Here is a 13,732-nt window from a genome sequence, read left to right on the forward strand (position 1 = left end):
GTAATCCAGTAGCCAACTGTAGGAGTTGCCAATGATTCCTGCTGCTTGGAGCTTGTGTGGAAGAAGTTCGTGTGAAACTGCATCAAACGCTTCCTTGTAATAGATAAAGATTACTCCGATGACCTTATTATCACCCAAAGCCGCTCTCCATCTTTCAGTCGTAAAGAGCAGAAAGGTTTCCGTTGATCTGTCTTTTCTGAATCCTCATTGGTTGTCACTGTATATATTATACATCTGTACATGGTTATCAAGTATGGTAGGATTACTCAGAGCCGGGTAAGCAACACAACATGCATTACCAAGACTGTAGAGGAGCTTGTGGTAGTTTGGAATATTCTCGTGGAGTAATGAATCGTGTGACTCTTGTGGGAATCTCGATTGGGAGCAGAGTGACAGTTCTGATAGCGGAGCAAGAGCTATTGATGGTGTTATTATCTCATATCAAGAGGAACCGCCTACTGATTGTGGCGAAGAAATAAGCTCGAACGAAAATTAAGAAGAAAAAAATATTGATGGACTCACCCCATCGACTTTGGAGTCTAGATTTGAAGGGAATGTGAGTGTGGATTCATGGTGGTTTGGAAGATTTACAGTGATTCCTTTAAACATAAGCAGAGCTGATATGCGCTCGTGCGTTGCTAAGTTTGTCCGATAATTTTTCCTTTACCTCTTCCAGGTGCCAATGCGAGAAGTGTAATACTGAAATGTTAGTCGGTGCCCTCGGGTTTCGATGTTGCAGAGAAATCACTAATTTATCTGCAAAGATTATTTTTGGTGATTCGATCGAACGAATCAACTGCATTACCTAACAGAGATTTCGAAGCCATTACGAACCGCGCCGTTCTTCTGAAAGTCGCTCCTGTCCTCAGAAACCAAGATAGAGGAACTTATCGTCGCCGCAGTGGAGTGTCAGAAAACGAGTAAGGTTTTTGGTTTTTTTTGTGTATAGGTAGTTATATGTTATTCCTGTTTTCGTCGCTTAACTAAATAGCTGCGATACTTGTGGTTTTATCTTAAATTTTGAATTCTCCAGTCGTAAGAAATGAGTCTTTTGTTATTCAGTGAGGAAAGGAGGTCCAGTAATCACCCGAACAACACGTCTTCATTTCTCACTTTTATGTGCGCATATAGGTTCATCAGAGCCGTTGCATATCGATGAACAACCAGGTGGCTTTGTGGGAGCTTGTGTTTATCACAGTATAAGGAAAAAATACAACACACGACAACACAGGGGATATACTAATGTCTAAGATGGAGAGGAGCATTGAACCCTTGGCTATGTCATTTTGTACATGCTTAAAAAAATAATAATAAAGACCACGAGACAGCTAATATAGGGAAAAAACTCTGAGTCACTTTCTTTACTACTTTTCTTCTTCTGACCATGAGATGGCCTCTTGCTTTTGCGGGGCGTCTAGAGGTGAATTGACTACTGCTTGGTTGACTGTTGCCATCAGCCTTTTGTGAAGTTTGTTCCGATTCTATAGGATAATTGTAAAATTAAACGAGACTTACCTGTAAGTTGAAGTTTGATTGAGATTCTATCGAGTCACCAACTGCACCAAGGGATCACATGATACCCTTGGTGCAGTTGGTGACTCGATAGAATCTCAATCAAACTTCAACTTACAGGTAAGTCTCGTTTAATTTTACAATTCTATCTCGTCACCACTGCCCCAGGGATCCCATGAGACTTTAAAGCCACCATTCACATGAGGAAGATACTTATTCCCCACATACACCGAGAATATCGGGTAGGAAAATTATGCCTTTATTGACATCTAACATGAACAGGTAACCCAAATGCCTGGGTTACATCTAGCTTCGTCTGTATATACAAACTAACAACCGTAAACACGCACAGTGTACAAATTATGTCTCACTAAGGTTGAACGAAACCTTTAATCATTGTTCAGTACTGCTGATGCAAAGGTACTTTCCTCCATGAGGGGCTTGTCATAGAACCGATCAAATGTCCCAGATGAGGACCAGCCTGCAGTTCGCAAAATTTCTTGAAGAGGGATGGATGCACCTTCAGCCTTAGATGTCGCAGCCATTCGAGTGCTGTGGGGTTTGAACATTGAGATATCTATGCCTGCACTTTGCATGGTTTTCCGAATCCATCTAGAGATCGTGTCCCTCGAGACCCGTTTATGTGGGTTAACAAAACTTATGAAAAGTTTCGTTTCAGCTCCTCGGAGAGATTTTGTCCGCCTAAGGTATTCTGTTAAATGACTTTTCACACACAAAGCTTTGTTGATGGGGTACGCGTTAAGTATTGCTGATGGCATCTTAAAACTAGGCTTGCTTTGTTTGACATGCTCTGGTAATGGAAACTCATAAGATGATTCAGTCACTTTCATACAAGCAGTGTCTGGCATATGTATACTTTGTCCTCTTTGAGCGGACACTAAAGCAATAAGCATGAGTAGTTTAAGTGTCAAGGATTTCAGATCCAACTTCTCCACAGAGTCCTGAGATGATAAGTACGTAAGCACTGTCTGGACATTCCAGGTGGTTTGGTATCTAGGTGTCGGTGGGTTACACTTGTAAATTCCTCTCATGAATCTTGGCACCAGAGGGTGAGTACAAATAGTGTGATTCTTGGTAGGTAAAACAACTGCTGAAATGGCACTTCTTACTGTGTTCAGAGTAGAGTATTTCAGACCCTTTTCATGCAGGACCACTAAAAAATCCAACACAGTTCCTATAGGGGGATCATATGGATTACTTTGCCGTCCGCTACAAAATTCGAGCCACTGTGCGACATATGGTTGGTACTGCTTATGGGTGTTAACAGGCCAGGACTGCATGATAATTGATGTAGCTGCATCTGAAATGTTTCTCTTGAGGATGCTTTGCCGGAGACTTGACATGCCAACAGTTTTAGGGTCTTTCCCAATGGATGAGGAGTTGTGCTGTGAGGTTGAGTCAGTAGGTTTCTGGGTTGCGGTAGAAAGCGAGGGTGGTCCACCAATGACCGTAGAAGCACTGGGAACCACGGTTGTGTGGGCCACAAGGGGACAAGAAGCACTCCTGAAGATTGGTCCTCCTCTATCTTTTGAAGACAAAGTGTTATCAAACTGAAAGGTGGAAACGCATAGAAATAATAAGGACCCCAGCTCATGAAAAAGGCATTAATAAAAATGGTGCCAGGATCTGGTCTCCATGACACATAATCTGGGACCTTAAAATTAAGCCTGGAAGCAAATAGGTCTACTTGGAAAGGGTCCCAAAGTTGGGCAAACCTATTGTAAACTGTCATAGAGAGTGACCATTCTGTGGAGTCATTAATCTTCCCAGACTCTTTATCTCCCTCGACATTTTTACTGCCAGGAATGTGGGAAGCGCTAATCCAAATATTCCTCAGAGAGCACCATTCCCAGATTTGGACAGCCATGTCATTACAGTTAAGAGATTTAATTCCACCCATGGCATTGAGGTAGGCCACTGTCGTGGTGTTATCCGACTGAATGCGAATATGTTTGTTTTGCGTCTCACTGCATAGTGACTTAAGTCCTAACAGGACAGCTTTGGACTCTATAGTTAATGTGATATTGCTGTTCATCCAAATCCCAACAACCTCCAGTTTTGTTATCACCTCACAAAGCTCCCCAGCCAATTTTTGAGGCATCAGTTGTAAGGACAAAGTCAGACTTGTCCTGAGAGATGGGCATAAATGATGTAGTAATATTGTGTACCCACCACTCCAATTCAAATCGAGAATCATTTGAAAGTGTTACTGGCCCATCATAATTCCCTTTGCAAAGCTGCAAAGCCCATGATTTGTCCTTCTCCAGCTGTCTACAGTGGAGACGTCCAAACTGCACACCAGGAAGCCTTGACACCAGTAAGCCTATTACATGAGCCAATTCTCTAATAGTAACTTTAGTCTTCAACAATAGATTCTCACAGGCTGACTTAACATGGGCAGCTTTCAAGGCGGAAAGTCGAATAGTCATAGAAATGCTATTGAGTAAAAACCCCAAGAATTCAAGTTCCTGAGTAGGGATCAACACCGATTTTTCTGGGTGAATAACAACCCCAAGACTATCAAAACATTCGACTGTGTCTTGGATGTTTTGTTCGCAGGCACTGCGAGTACATCCCACAAGAAATGAATCGTCAATATGCCCCATACTGACATGGCCCACAGAGTGTTAGTGAGCATAAATGGGTTTAAGGATTTTAGTGAACAGCCTAGGGGCACATGCCAAGCCATTTGGTAGACAAGTGCATTGATAATAATTTCCTTCCCACTCAAACTTAAGAAATGTCCTGTCTTCTGACGCTATTGGGACAGAATAGTAGGCATCCTTAAGGTCTACTGATGCCATAAAGCATTTTGGCCGCATGAGTTTGAGTGCAGTAAGAATATTGTCCATTTTAAAATGCTGGTAGTCCACAAATTCATTAAGAGATCTCAAATTAAGAATCATGCGGTAGGTGCCATCCTTTTTGGGTCTCACAAACACATTGGATACAAATCCGTTCCCTGTGTGGCATGTTCTCTCAATAACCCCTTTTAAAAGTAGTTTAGATATCTCCCCATCAATTACCTCTTTGTCAGAGAGGGAAGAATAGATATGTCTAGGTGTCTGTGCTTGATATGGAACCTCAGACTCAAACTCAATGTGGTAATGCTTTATTGCATCAAGTATAAAGGGTTCACTAGTCAGTGACTCCCAAGCAGACACATGTTCCCTTAGCTGGCCTGCTCTAAAATTATTAACCATCCTGCGATATTTCTCCAAGCAAGTGTTATAGAAACTGTCATGTTTTCCTACCTTCTCACAACTGGATGGTACTAATTTTTGTTGTTGATGCTGGCTGGGTGCTTTTTCCGGAACGATGCTGATGGGCGGCCTTGCCCCAAAAAAGGCTGGCGGTTGGTTGATTTATTGCCAGAACCTCGTGTCCGGTCATAATGATAAGGCTTGAATCTGCTAAAATTCCTTTTTTGAGAGTGCACTGCACACCGGTTGGAGCTGTTGGGATAAGGCTTTTGCATCTGCTGCCCTGCTTTTTTGGCTTCTGACATATCTTTCAAGTGTTTGGCTAGATCGTCTCCAAACAATTTTGTGGATAAAGTTATATCCTCTTTACATAAACGTGTGTATGGGGGATTAAGCTCAGGCTTAATCAATTCTCTTCGCTTCATGTTAAGCTTCCAATTTGTGTTTCCCAGCATTGCGACACTATCCATCACATGATCTAGCACATGCCGAGTGTCTGGCGTTTTGCCATCATTGATGTCTTTCACCAATTTGCCCGCCAATTTGGTCAGGGCAGATATTCCTTGTAACAAGGGTTCCTGAACCCGCCGGAAAGCCAAATCCACAGTTCGGCTTTTTCTAGGCAACAAGTCTCAGATTTCTTCGTTCACCATTGTCACGGCCAGGAATTTGCAGTTTTCTGGCGGTGGATGTTTCTCCACTCTTTCCTTGACCATTTCGGCCGATAATCCCCCGATAAGCATATTATTGATTAATTCAGCAATTTTGCCTTCAATTGCAGGGGATGTGACTTTAGATGTGGTAAACGCCTGGGTCAGGCTGTCTACCAATGCGCTCTGAGACCCTGATTCAGGGCTCTTCACAGAGTCGAGCACATTGTTGAGAGTGGCCGCTATATCTAGCGCATTATCACTCGTACTATCATCCATCGCAGATGTATCTTCAGTATCTTCGTCGCCAGAGCAGAGAAGAAACTCCTCCTTCAAATTCTGAATGGCTTCTGTTTGCAGTTCCGAGTTCTTGGCGAGGTGTGCTAGCGTCGTCTGAAGACCTTGCAGGACCGCCGCCATGTTGACCCCGGTCGTTCCTCGATCGTTGTCCCGCTTGGTTGTCTCCCTGGCTAAGTCCACCTTGCTAGATTCCCCTGACAGAGCTATGTCTTCTGATACTTGTCGTGTCGTTTTAGAACTTTGGAAACGAAAAAACCTCCAAGAAACTTCCAAATATAATCGTCTTTCTCACCGGAGAGAGAAACACGGCTAAACTGATATCGCGCGCAAAAAGGCACTGATGTTGCACATGCGCTAGGCAATCTCATGGGATCCCTGGGGCAGTGGTGACGAGATAGAACAATACTTATGTAGTATGTGAGTGCATCGTTACAGTTACAGTGTTGGTGTGTTATTTTATATGGCCTATGACAAATAGTGTTTAATTCAGATTGAATACAAATATGCTTCATTCTCCCCCGTCTTGAGTTGGGAATAAAAAATTCACATTTCACAACAAAGCCCATCTGCAGGCATATCAAACTTAGAGTAGGATACCACCTGTAGATAAATGAGGTGCCCCCCACAGACAGGTGGTGAAAATAAAATAATTCATACTTACTAAAACTTCATTGTAATATTGTATTCATTTCATGTTAACTTTGTATGGTTGAAATGAATGGATTCATAAAGCTATAAACTAACCAGATGGATGCAGTGCTGTTTTCTTCATTTTCTTGCATGCTCACTAGTTTTTCTAGTTTGAGCACTCTGGCATGGCTTAGATGATACCACATATGTGAGATCACTTGGGGTGGCTATATAGCCTTACCTCCATCCTAGCATCAGCACTGCACTGATGAGGCCCAGAAGGCCGAAACAGTACTGTCTGCAGTTAGTTATATATATATATATATATATATATATATATATATATATATATATATATATAATATACATATAGGTATGTAAATAGTTAAGGTTCAGGGTATGCCAAACTAGAAATAATGCTCTGCAAAAGAGTGTCAGGGTTTTAACAGAGAATATGACAAGTAAAGCAAAGTATTCCAAAATTAATCATGTTGTTTTCTTTTAAATAAGACTTAATTCACTGTTGTAATATTTATTCTTACTATAGGTAGGTGGGCCTGCCACCTCTCGCACAACTTCCTCTCCCATTTCAAATTTTGGGTAAGTGATTCGAATGTATTCTTTTCCATCAAATTCCCTTTGTTTTTCCCTCTGTAGGTTCTCGTTGAAACAAAAACTTGCAAGTATGTGCCTTTTAAAAAAACTTATAGAGATGAGCAAATTCATGTCCATTTTATACATTCATACACAAAAATGACTGGAAATCATTTAAAGGAAAGAAACACCAACACATAGATAAACTATTTGATTAAGTCAGAGACATGAACATGCCATTTTTACATGTGACTCCCTCAGAAATAAAGGGGGTAAGTTTACAATGAAACTGGTGTTGTATTTCTAGAGGAGTATCACAAAATAATTTATTTTTATCAACTAAGTTGATTTTGAAGATTGGCCTCAGTAAAGTGGTTTTAAAGCTAAGAAAGCTTTAGATCTCTCTATGGTGGCCAATCTACATTATCAACCTAAAGGATTAAAAAAATGATCGATCAAAAAAGAAAAAGCATAACTATACTACCAAAATTAATCTGTAAGATATGCATACCTGCTGAGAGTCCCCAGCCAAGTAAAACAAGTCATTTTAGGATGCTAGTAGTTCAAGGTCACATGGAAGCCTTCAAGGCAACTCGTCTGGGCATCTGGTGAAAGTTTCTTTATGTCATTCAGTAATATTTTCTTGGTCAACAGCAGTTTCAGTTTGTCAAATGCTTCAGTTCCTGTTTAAGGTAAATATAGAAAAAACTAGTCAAAAGTCTAGTTTGTTGAGAACAGTGGATTAAGTAATGTGCCTAAGGGGTATGAAGAGTTGTAACCCAGCCTTTGTTAAGGTTGCAAACCAGTAGAGATGCTTTCTTATTCCCTTAATTCACAACTCCACACCCTTTCATTCAACTCAAAGCCAACAACTTTTTTGCTTGTGATCTTGCCACAACCTATATATCAAAATAGTGCGTGGTGTTGACACAGTTCTCTCTAATCCATCTTGCGATGTCTCTGTGCCTATCAAACACAAAAATACCGATTGACAAACCAAAATGCTGCAAAAAGAAAAAACCTCTTTACACCTTCCAGTTCACTCTGTTGACTGCGTGCAGTTTCATTCGACTGAAACAAACAAGAACGTAAAAGCTTATCAAACCACTAGGTAATACCATACAAATCGTGGGTTATTGTTATCATCATCATTATTATTATTATTATTATTATAAATATTATTATTATAAATATTATTATTATTTTTATCATTCGGATCATTCCATTTCAGTGAACCCATATCATAACTGTTTTGGTATATACTACAGAAAAACCCAGAAACCGAAGAAATTATTTTATTTCTGTCAATAAATCAAGAAATGGTTGGAAATTATATTGTTGACAGGCGAGTTTGTCTCTTCAGCAGCAAGGAGGTTAATAGTATTTTCTAGTCACTTCCAACTAGCCAATCAGTGCACATGAAAAGCACTATTCATCTGTGTGGTATATACTGTTAACCAATATTCATACAAAACTCACTTGAACTTATTTCATTCGATAACCTTCACGGTTGTAGTACAAAACATTATGTACACTCCATATTTGGTAGAGTGCCCCATGGAATCACACCTGCCATCCCTACCCCAAGCCACATTTTTATCTTCTTCATACTTTGTCAGATTTCTCAGTTTCTGTTTCAGCCGCCTTCTGTTTAATGCAAGCCATCAGATGGAATTCAAAAGTTATTGTCTTCATGACTGACAAATCCTTTCAACATGTATGTTTGAGTAATTCACAATAGCATAATAATGTAGTAAAGCATGTTGAATGTGAACAACGATTCTCTACATGATGCGGAGGTACAAGAGAATAATTTCCTTTTTCTTTTCCTTCACTGCGGTCTTCAACCTATCTTGTTTTTGTAAAATTCTCACTTTTTTCTTGTGCACGCAGTCTACACAGGAGTTGCCTTGCAGTGGAGTTAAGCTTAGGGAAGAAATGACAGTGGTGAGAGGTGTTTCACTGATCAGCGTTGTACAGCTAATATTTGAGGATGTTGAGGCAACTGGTGAAGTTAAAGGGGTGGTAAATGCCAGAGGAGGAGCAGCAGTTGAAACATTGGATGCTGTGGCGCTTTTTCCCACAGATAGTGCACTGTAGAGGCGTGTTACGCCGGCCTGCGATGTGGTTAGGGCTGAAAAAGCGAAAGCATTGATGCGTGTCTTTGATCCGCTCCGTGCGTACCTCTACGGATTTCGCTGCGAGCGTTTTACACTCGTGCAGGTCGTGCCCCTCTCTTTGGTGATAAGGACAAGGTTTTTTCCTGGTGTCGCTCTTTTGGGAGTCTTCTCTCTTCTCTTTTCTAACGCTATCCCTTCCAGCTACGGCCCGAGTCTCCGTTTTAAGCGTTCTCTTTTCTCTGCGTGGCTTTAGCTAGGAAACTTGGGCAGTGATCGCTGCTTTACCAGCTAGAACGTTTGGATCGTTCTTGATTTTTGCCTGCTCCTGGAGCATTTTGGAGAATGTAGAGAAAGGGGGAAACGCTCCGCCATTGCTATCGGATTAGGCGATTTCCTTCTCTTATTTGGCGCGGATAAAGTGCGGTAATTTCTCGCCTATTGGTTGGATAGCATTTGGGAAATTGAGGCACTTAAGTCCGGGAAGATAAGTTACCTGGCTCTCAATATCTGCGCAAAGATCCGCGAACTGTTGTAAATTGTCGTTTTCTTGTTCGCTGAGCGTCGTCGTGTTACTTAGCCGCTCTAGCAATGTGTTACTGATTATAGCCACGCTCCCCAAAACGCCTTCCTAGTTCCTCCCACAATTCCTTTAGTAACGCAGCGGGGTCGCGCATTTGCTGCCTCCGGTAATTATCGATCAAGCGTTGCGGCGATCCGTAAGAAAAACACCTCAAATAGCTAATCTCCTGAGTTGGGGAGACGTCGGTGTCCATTAGGATGGCTTTGAAAGCGGTTTTCCAGGGATGGAAGAGTGTAGAGTCTCCAGAGCATATGTCAGGTTGACATTTACGAAGATTTTGTCTGGCAAGGCCCGCGACTATTTGATCGTTTACGGTGGTAAGAGAGTCAGTTAGTTGGTTAGGTGTTGAAGGGATAAGTGGTTGCCGATTGAGGGCTGTACTTTGTTGTACTGTATATTCCTCATTTGCAAATTGTTGCTGTGGCGGATCCAGGTACCTCCGCTTTAATTTTGGGGATTTCTAACTCAGATTACTCGAAATCCTTGCCTAGTTCTTCCAGAAGAACTATTTCGAAAACTTTAAGCTTGGCGTTCGCCATCGCGGCCTTTTTGTCTACTCCTACAATCGCTATTTCCCTTTCAAACAGCACCATTTCCTGTTGCCTGTTTTTCTGCGTTTCTGCTTCGCGTGTCCTGTGGTCAAGTTCCTTTTCTGCTATCAACCGTGTAAATTGAGTTCTTTCTCTTGCCGCTTTCGCGTCGGCTAGCGCTTGCAGTCCAGCAATAGCTGCTAGTTTTAAAGGCTGATGAATAACGCGATGAATGACGAGAACGCACAGATCTTGTCTCCAACAATTTATTGGATTGTCTAGTAACTCTATTCTTTAAACTGTCTAAAAGTAAAAGGGCTCGGTTTAAGGTCTCGTTTTCTCCTTTGAGCTGAGCCTCTTCTAGATAGGTAATCGCCGTAAGGTTCTTGTTCGTACAGGCCAATTAATTCATGCAACAGTCTTCCGAAATCCTCAGAAGCGACCGTAAGATCGCACGCTGTGATCTCTACATGGCTGTCATCACTCAGCTCTTCTACTGATTGCATAACAAGGAGCCTTTTATGTGATTTGGGGATTTGAAAATTTGTCTCCGTTTAGCCTCTATGGCGTTTTGTGGGGCCTTTCGCGTTGGTTTCGTCGGCCTTTCGCTCCTAGCTACGCATACGTTCAACAATTCTTTTTCTGAGCTCGTCATCCTTGATAGCTCTGTCATCCTTGATAGCTCTGGGCTTACCTCCACACGTTGATATCCTCAGACTTTTCACTGTCACGTACCCAATGCAGTGGACACGGGGTGTTGAGCATTGGAGTTCGGGGAGTGTCAACCACAGTGTAGGAATCGACAACACAAGTTGATTCAACAACGTCTAATGCTATCTTACACATGCGGTGAAAACTAAAAAAGGGAAATTGTAATGAACAAGATCAAAAAATGGGCTGAGACTAATTACAAAACAAGCAAAGTCGAAAAGAAAAGGAAACTAACTACAATAAGCTGGAACTTAAGGCTGATCCTGTCTTTACAGGCTTAGGGAAACTGCAACGTTACGTAACTGGAACAATCTTGTGTGATAAAAACTCTGATCTATCTCCGTCGATCTCCTAACTACAACTTCCTCGATACTTAAGGGACGTACCACTATAAGGGTATAATCCACGTATACAGTTGCAAACTGGTTTATTAGGAATGCCAGCCATGTAGGTAATTCAATTGTGAACAATAGTATACTAGGAAAATTGGGGCGTAAACTCGACAAAGAAACAAAACAGAACTTTTCTTTACTTGTTGGGGCAACTGGTGAAGTTAAAGGGGTGGTAAGTGCCAGAGGAGGAGTAGCACTTGAAACATTGGATGCAGTGGAAAAGCAGTGATGGAAAAAAACGCTATCAGTGAGAGGGAACACTCTTTTTTATTCAGGGGCTGTCTTCGCTTTTTGCTGGTGATCATTAAAGACGCGAATATAGATCTTAAAATCGCATTTGTAATAATACTTACTTATATATGTAACAATATGCGACAATATCCCTTGCTTTCGTTGTTTGCGCCGTTTTGTTCTATTCCATTCACTTATTACCTATTCCTTTATTATATTGTGTAAAATTATTACATAACTTTTTTAAAAATTTCTATACGTGGTGTAACTTCACAGGACTCTTCAAACTTTAATACTGGATTTTTAGCTTTTTAAATTTTGCTTGTTTGATTTTACTGAAAGAGTTCCAACTGAAAAAGGTCGAAGGCCGAAACGTTGAGATCAAACTGGAACAGTTTCAAGTGGGTTTTTACACTACTCCTTCTATTTTGATAAATGTAAATATATACTCCCCGTGATTAAAAAGCGTATATGAACACATACCTTTAAAAGTTAGACTCGTCCTTGGTCCACAGATCGGCTAGCACGCGTATAGTATATTGAACGAGAATGGAACATGTGCGTCCGCTTCCTGTCACAGAGAAGAACACAAGGACCCTCTCCCCCACCCAGTGACAAGCACAAGGATCCCCTCCCCCCGTTTTCATAGCATGAATTTTCTTCTCTCATCCCTGAAGTAAAGAGGAATGTTTTCAGGGCTCGAGCTTGGGACACCAGTTAGCCTACGTGAACGGAACGTCTACGACCTGACACTAATCGTGTTCTGTGACGTCACTCTAACCTATACAAAATTATGTAACTGGATAATATCTTTTGCGAAGTGGTACGTGCTAACATGATAGGTAATCGAGATAAACAAAATTACTGGAGTGAATTAATTTCCCATTTTTCGGGTAAAATTGAAATTCAGCATCCACATTTATATATGTACTTTAGTTCAAGGACATAGAAAAAGATTATGAGGGATTTTTGGTTTAGAGTAAGAAGAGGACGATGTTCGATTAGCATCGCACTTACGAAACTAGATTTAAACGTCCACGCGAGTTATGCTTGCAATTGTAAACCGAGCCATGGTTGTCGAAAAAGGTTGGATCATTGACCGCAGAATCTCAAGGTTTACAGATTTCTCTAAGTGATAGTTATACTACAAGTGTAAAGAAAGAGCGAATCTTTTCTGTGTCGAAAGAATCGCTGCAGAAACAACTAGCTTTAATCTAATAGATTCGCAACACTGTTCGCAGAGAGACCGAAAGTTGAAGGCAGATAATACTCCTGGCCCAAGTCCATTGAGATAATGCAGCTGGTGTCTTGTGAGAGCTTTAACGGGTGGCTCTATAAACATAGTGACCAGTTTCCAGAGAAGAGAGGCGACCGATAACTTGCGCTGCTTGATATATTACAGATTTTCCATAGCCAGTTGGTAACGAAACGGAGACATTGTTACCTTCGAAAACCATATCTATGGCTTTCTGCTGTTCTTCTTGAAATGTCGTCGAAAAAATTTCTCGATCCCTAAAAGTTCTCTGTTCTAAAAGTCGCGCAAACTTCTCTTAAAAAACCTCGTCGTAGATCGCTGTTGTCTGAAAGTTGACCATGAAAGCATCCTGTTCACCATCTTGCGGGGAGGGTACGGCTACACGTAGGCTAGAAGGCCAGGTTACTGAGACTTAAGATTGATAAGTTCTATTTCCAAGGATTAAACAGACACCTATGTAACATCGTTAACAAAAAAACAAAAAAAATAGGTATGACATGGCAATTGATGTAAGTCGCACATGCATTGTGTGCTGTAGTGCTGTAAACTTATCCGGATATTTTTAAAGTTTAATCCAATTTGTATGGGTTATTCGTCATGCGAGAATGTTGCTTATTAACATGCTATTGCTCTGTCGTGTTTTTATGAAAAACATCATAAATACAGAATTGGGTAGAATCCTTAATTGTCGAAGGCACCGTCTCCACGGTGCGTGACGTACTGCACGCCTTTAGTTGTCGGTCGGGAGATATTAAAGGAAACACAATTCCTGTTTGTAGAGGGGAATCAGTTTATAAGACATACATACCTAAAAATGACAAATTTCCGTTTCGATGGTTGAGTTACATCCGTTACAATAAGTTTCACTATATTCACAAATGTACGCAGAAAACGGACCAAGGTATCTTTGTGAAACTTAAAATATGCGCTTACTCATGTCCACAAGGTAATTTATACGTTTACTTCATAAAGCTACCGCTGGTCGTAGCTATCTTATGACCAC

At 41.1% G+C, this 13,732-nt stretch overlaps 1 protein-coding gene and 4 pseudogenes across 1 annotated transcript; all 5 read right to left on the reverse strand.

Moving 5' to 3' along the window:
• Positions 1–1,823: 1,823 nt before the first annotated feature.
• Positions 1,824–4,139, reverse strand: LOC149048262 (uncharacterized). Its single transcript, XM_089199434.1, has 3 exons — positions 3,706–4,139; positions 3,249–3,662; positions 1,824–3,129 (listed from the first exon to the last, which is right to left on the reverse strand). Exons 1-3 carry the CDS (start codon positions 4,137–4,139, stop codon positions 1,902–1,904), a joined length of 2,076 nt encoding a protein of 691 aa, XP_089055560.1. The 3' UTR covers positions 1,824–1,901.
• A 668-nt stretch (positions 4,140–4,807) lies between these two features.
• LOC149048263 (uncharacterized) lies at positions 4,808–5,865 on the reverse strand (annotated as a pseudogene).
• Positions 5,866–6,817: 952 nt separating this feature from the next.
• On the reverse strand, positions 6,818–8,672 carry LOC149048264 (uncharacterized; annotated as a pseudogene).
• Positions 8,673–8,890: 218 nt separating this feature from the next.
• Positions 8,891–10,013, reverse strand: LOC149048265 (uncharacterized; annotated as a pseudogene).
• Positions 10,012–10,795, reverse strand: LOC149048266 (uncharacterized; annotated as a pseudogene).
• Between the last annotated feature and the right edge of the window lie 2,937 nt (positions 10,796–13,732).

Source organism: Pocillopora damicornis, chromosome 3 (genome assembly GCF_964200805.1).
Source record: "Pocillopora damicornis chromosome 3, jaPocDami1.2, whole genome shotgun sequence".
NCBI classification, from domain to species: Eukaryota; Metazoa; Cnidaria; class Anthozoa; order Scleractinia; family Pocilloporidae; genus Pocillopora; species Pocillopora damicornis.

What these genes read in the sequence shown, in the direction of transcription:
- LOC149048262 (XM_089199434.1), bottom strand. Translation starts at nt 4,139, where the DNA reads ATGGGGCATATTGACGATTCATTTCTTGTGGGATGTACTCGCAGTGCC. An exon ending in TCTCGATTTGAATTGGAGTG is followed by an intron (nt 3,663 to 3,705) that starts GTGGGTACACAA and finishes CCCATCTCTCAG; the next exon opens with GACAAGTCTGACTTTGTCCT. An exon ending in TCTATGACAGTTTACAATAG is followed by an intron (nt 3,130 to 3,248) that starts GTTTGCCCAACT and finishes TTAATGCCTTTT; the next exon opens with TCATGAGCTGGGGTCCTTAT.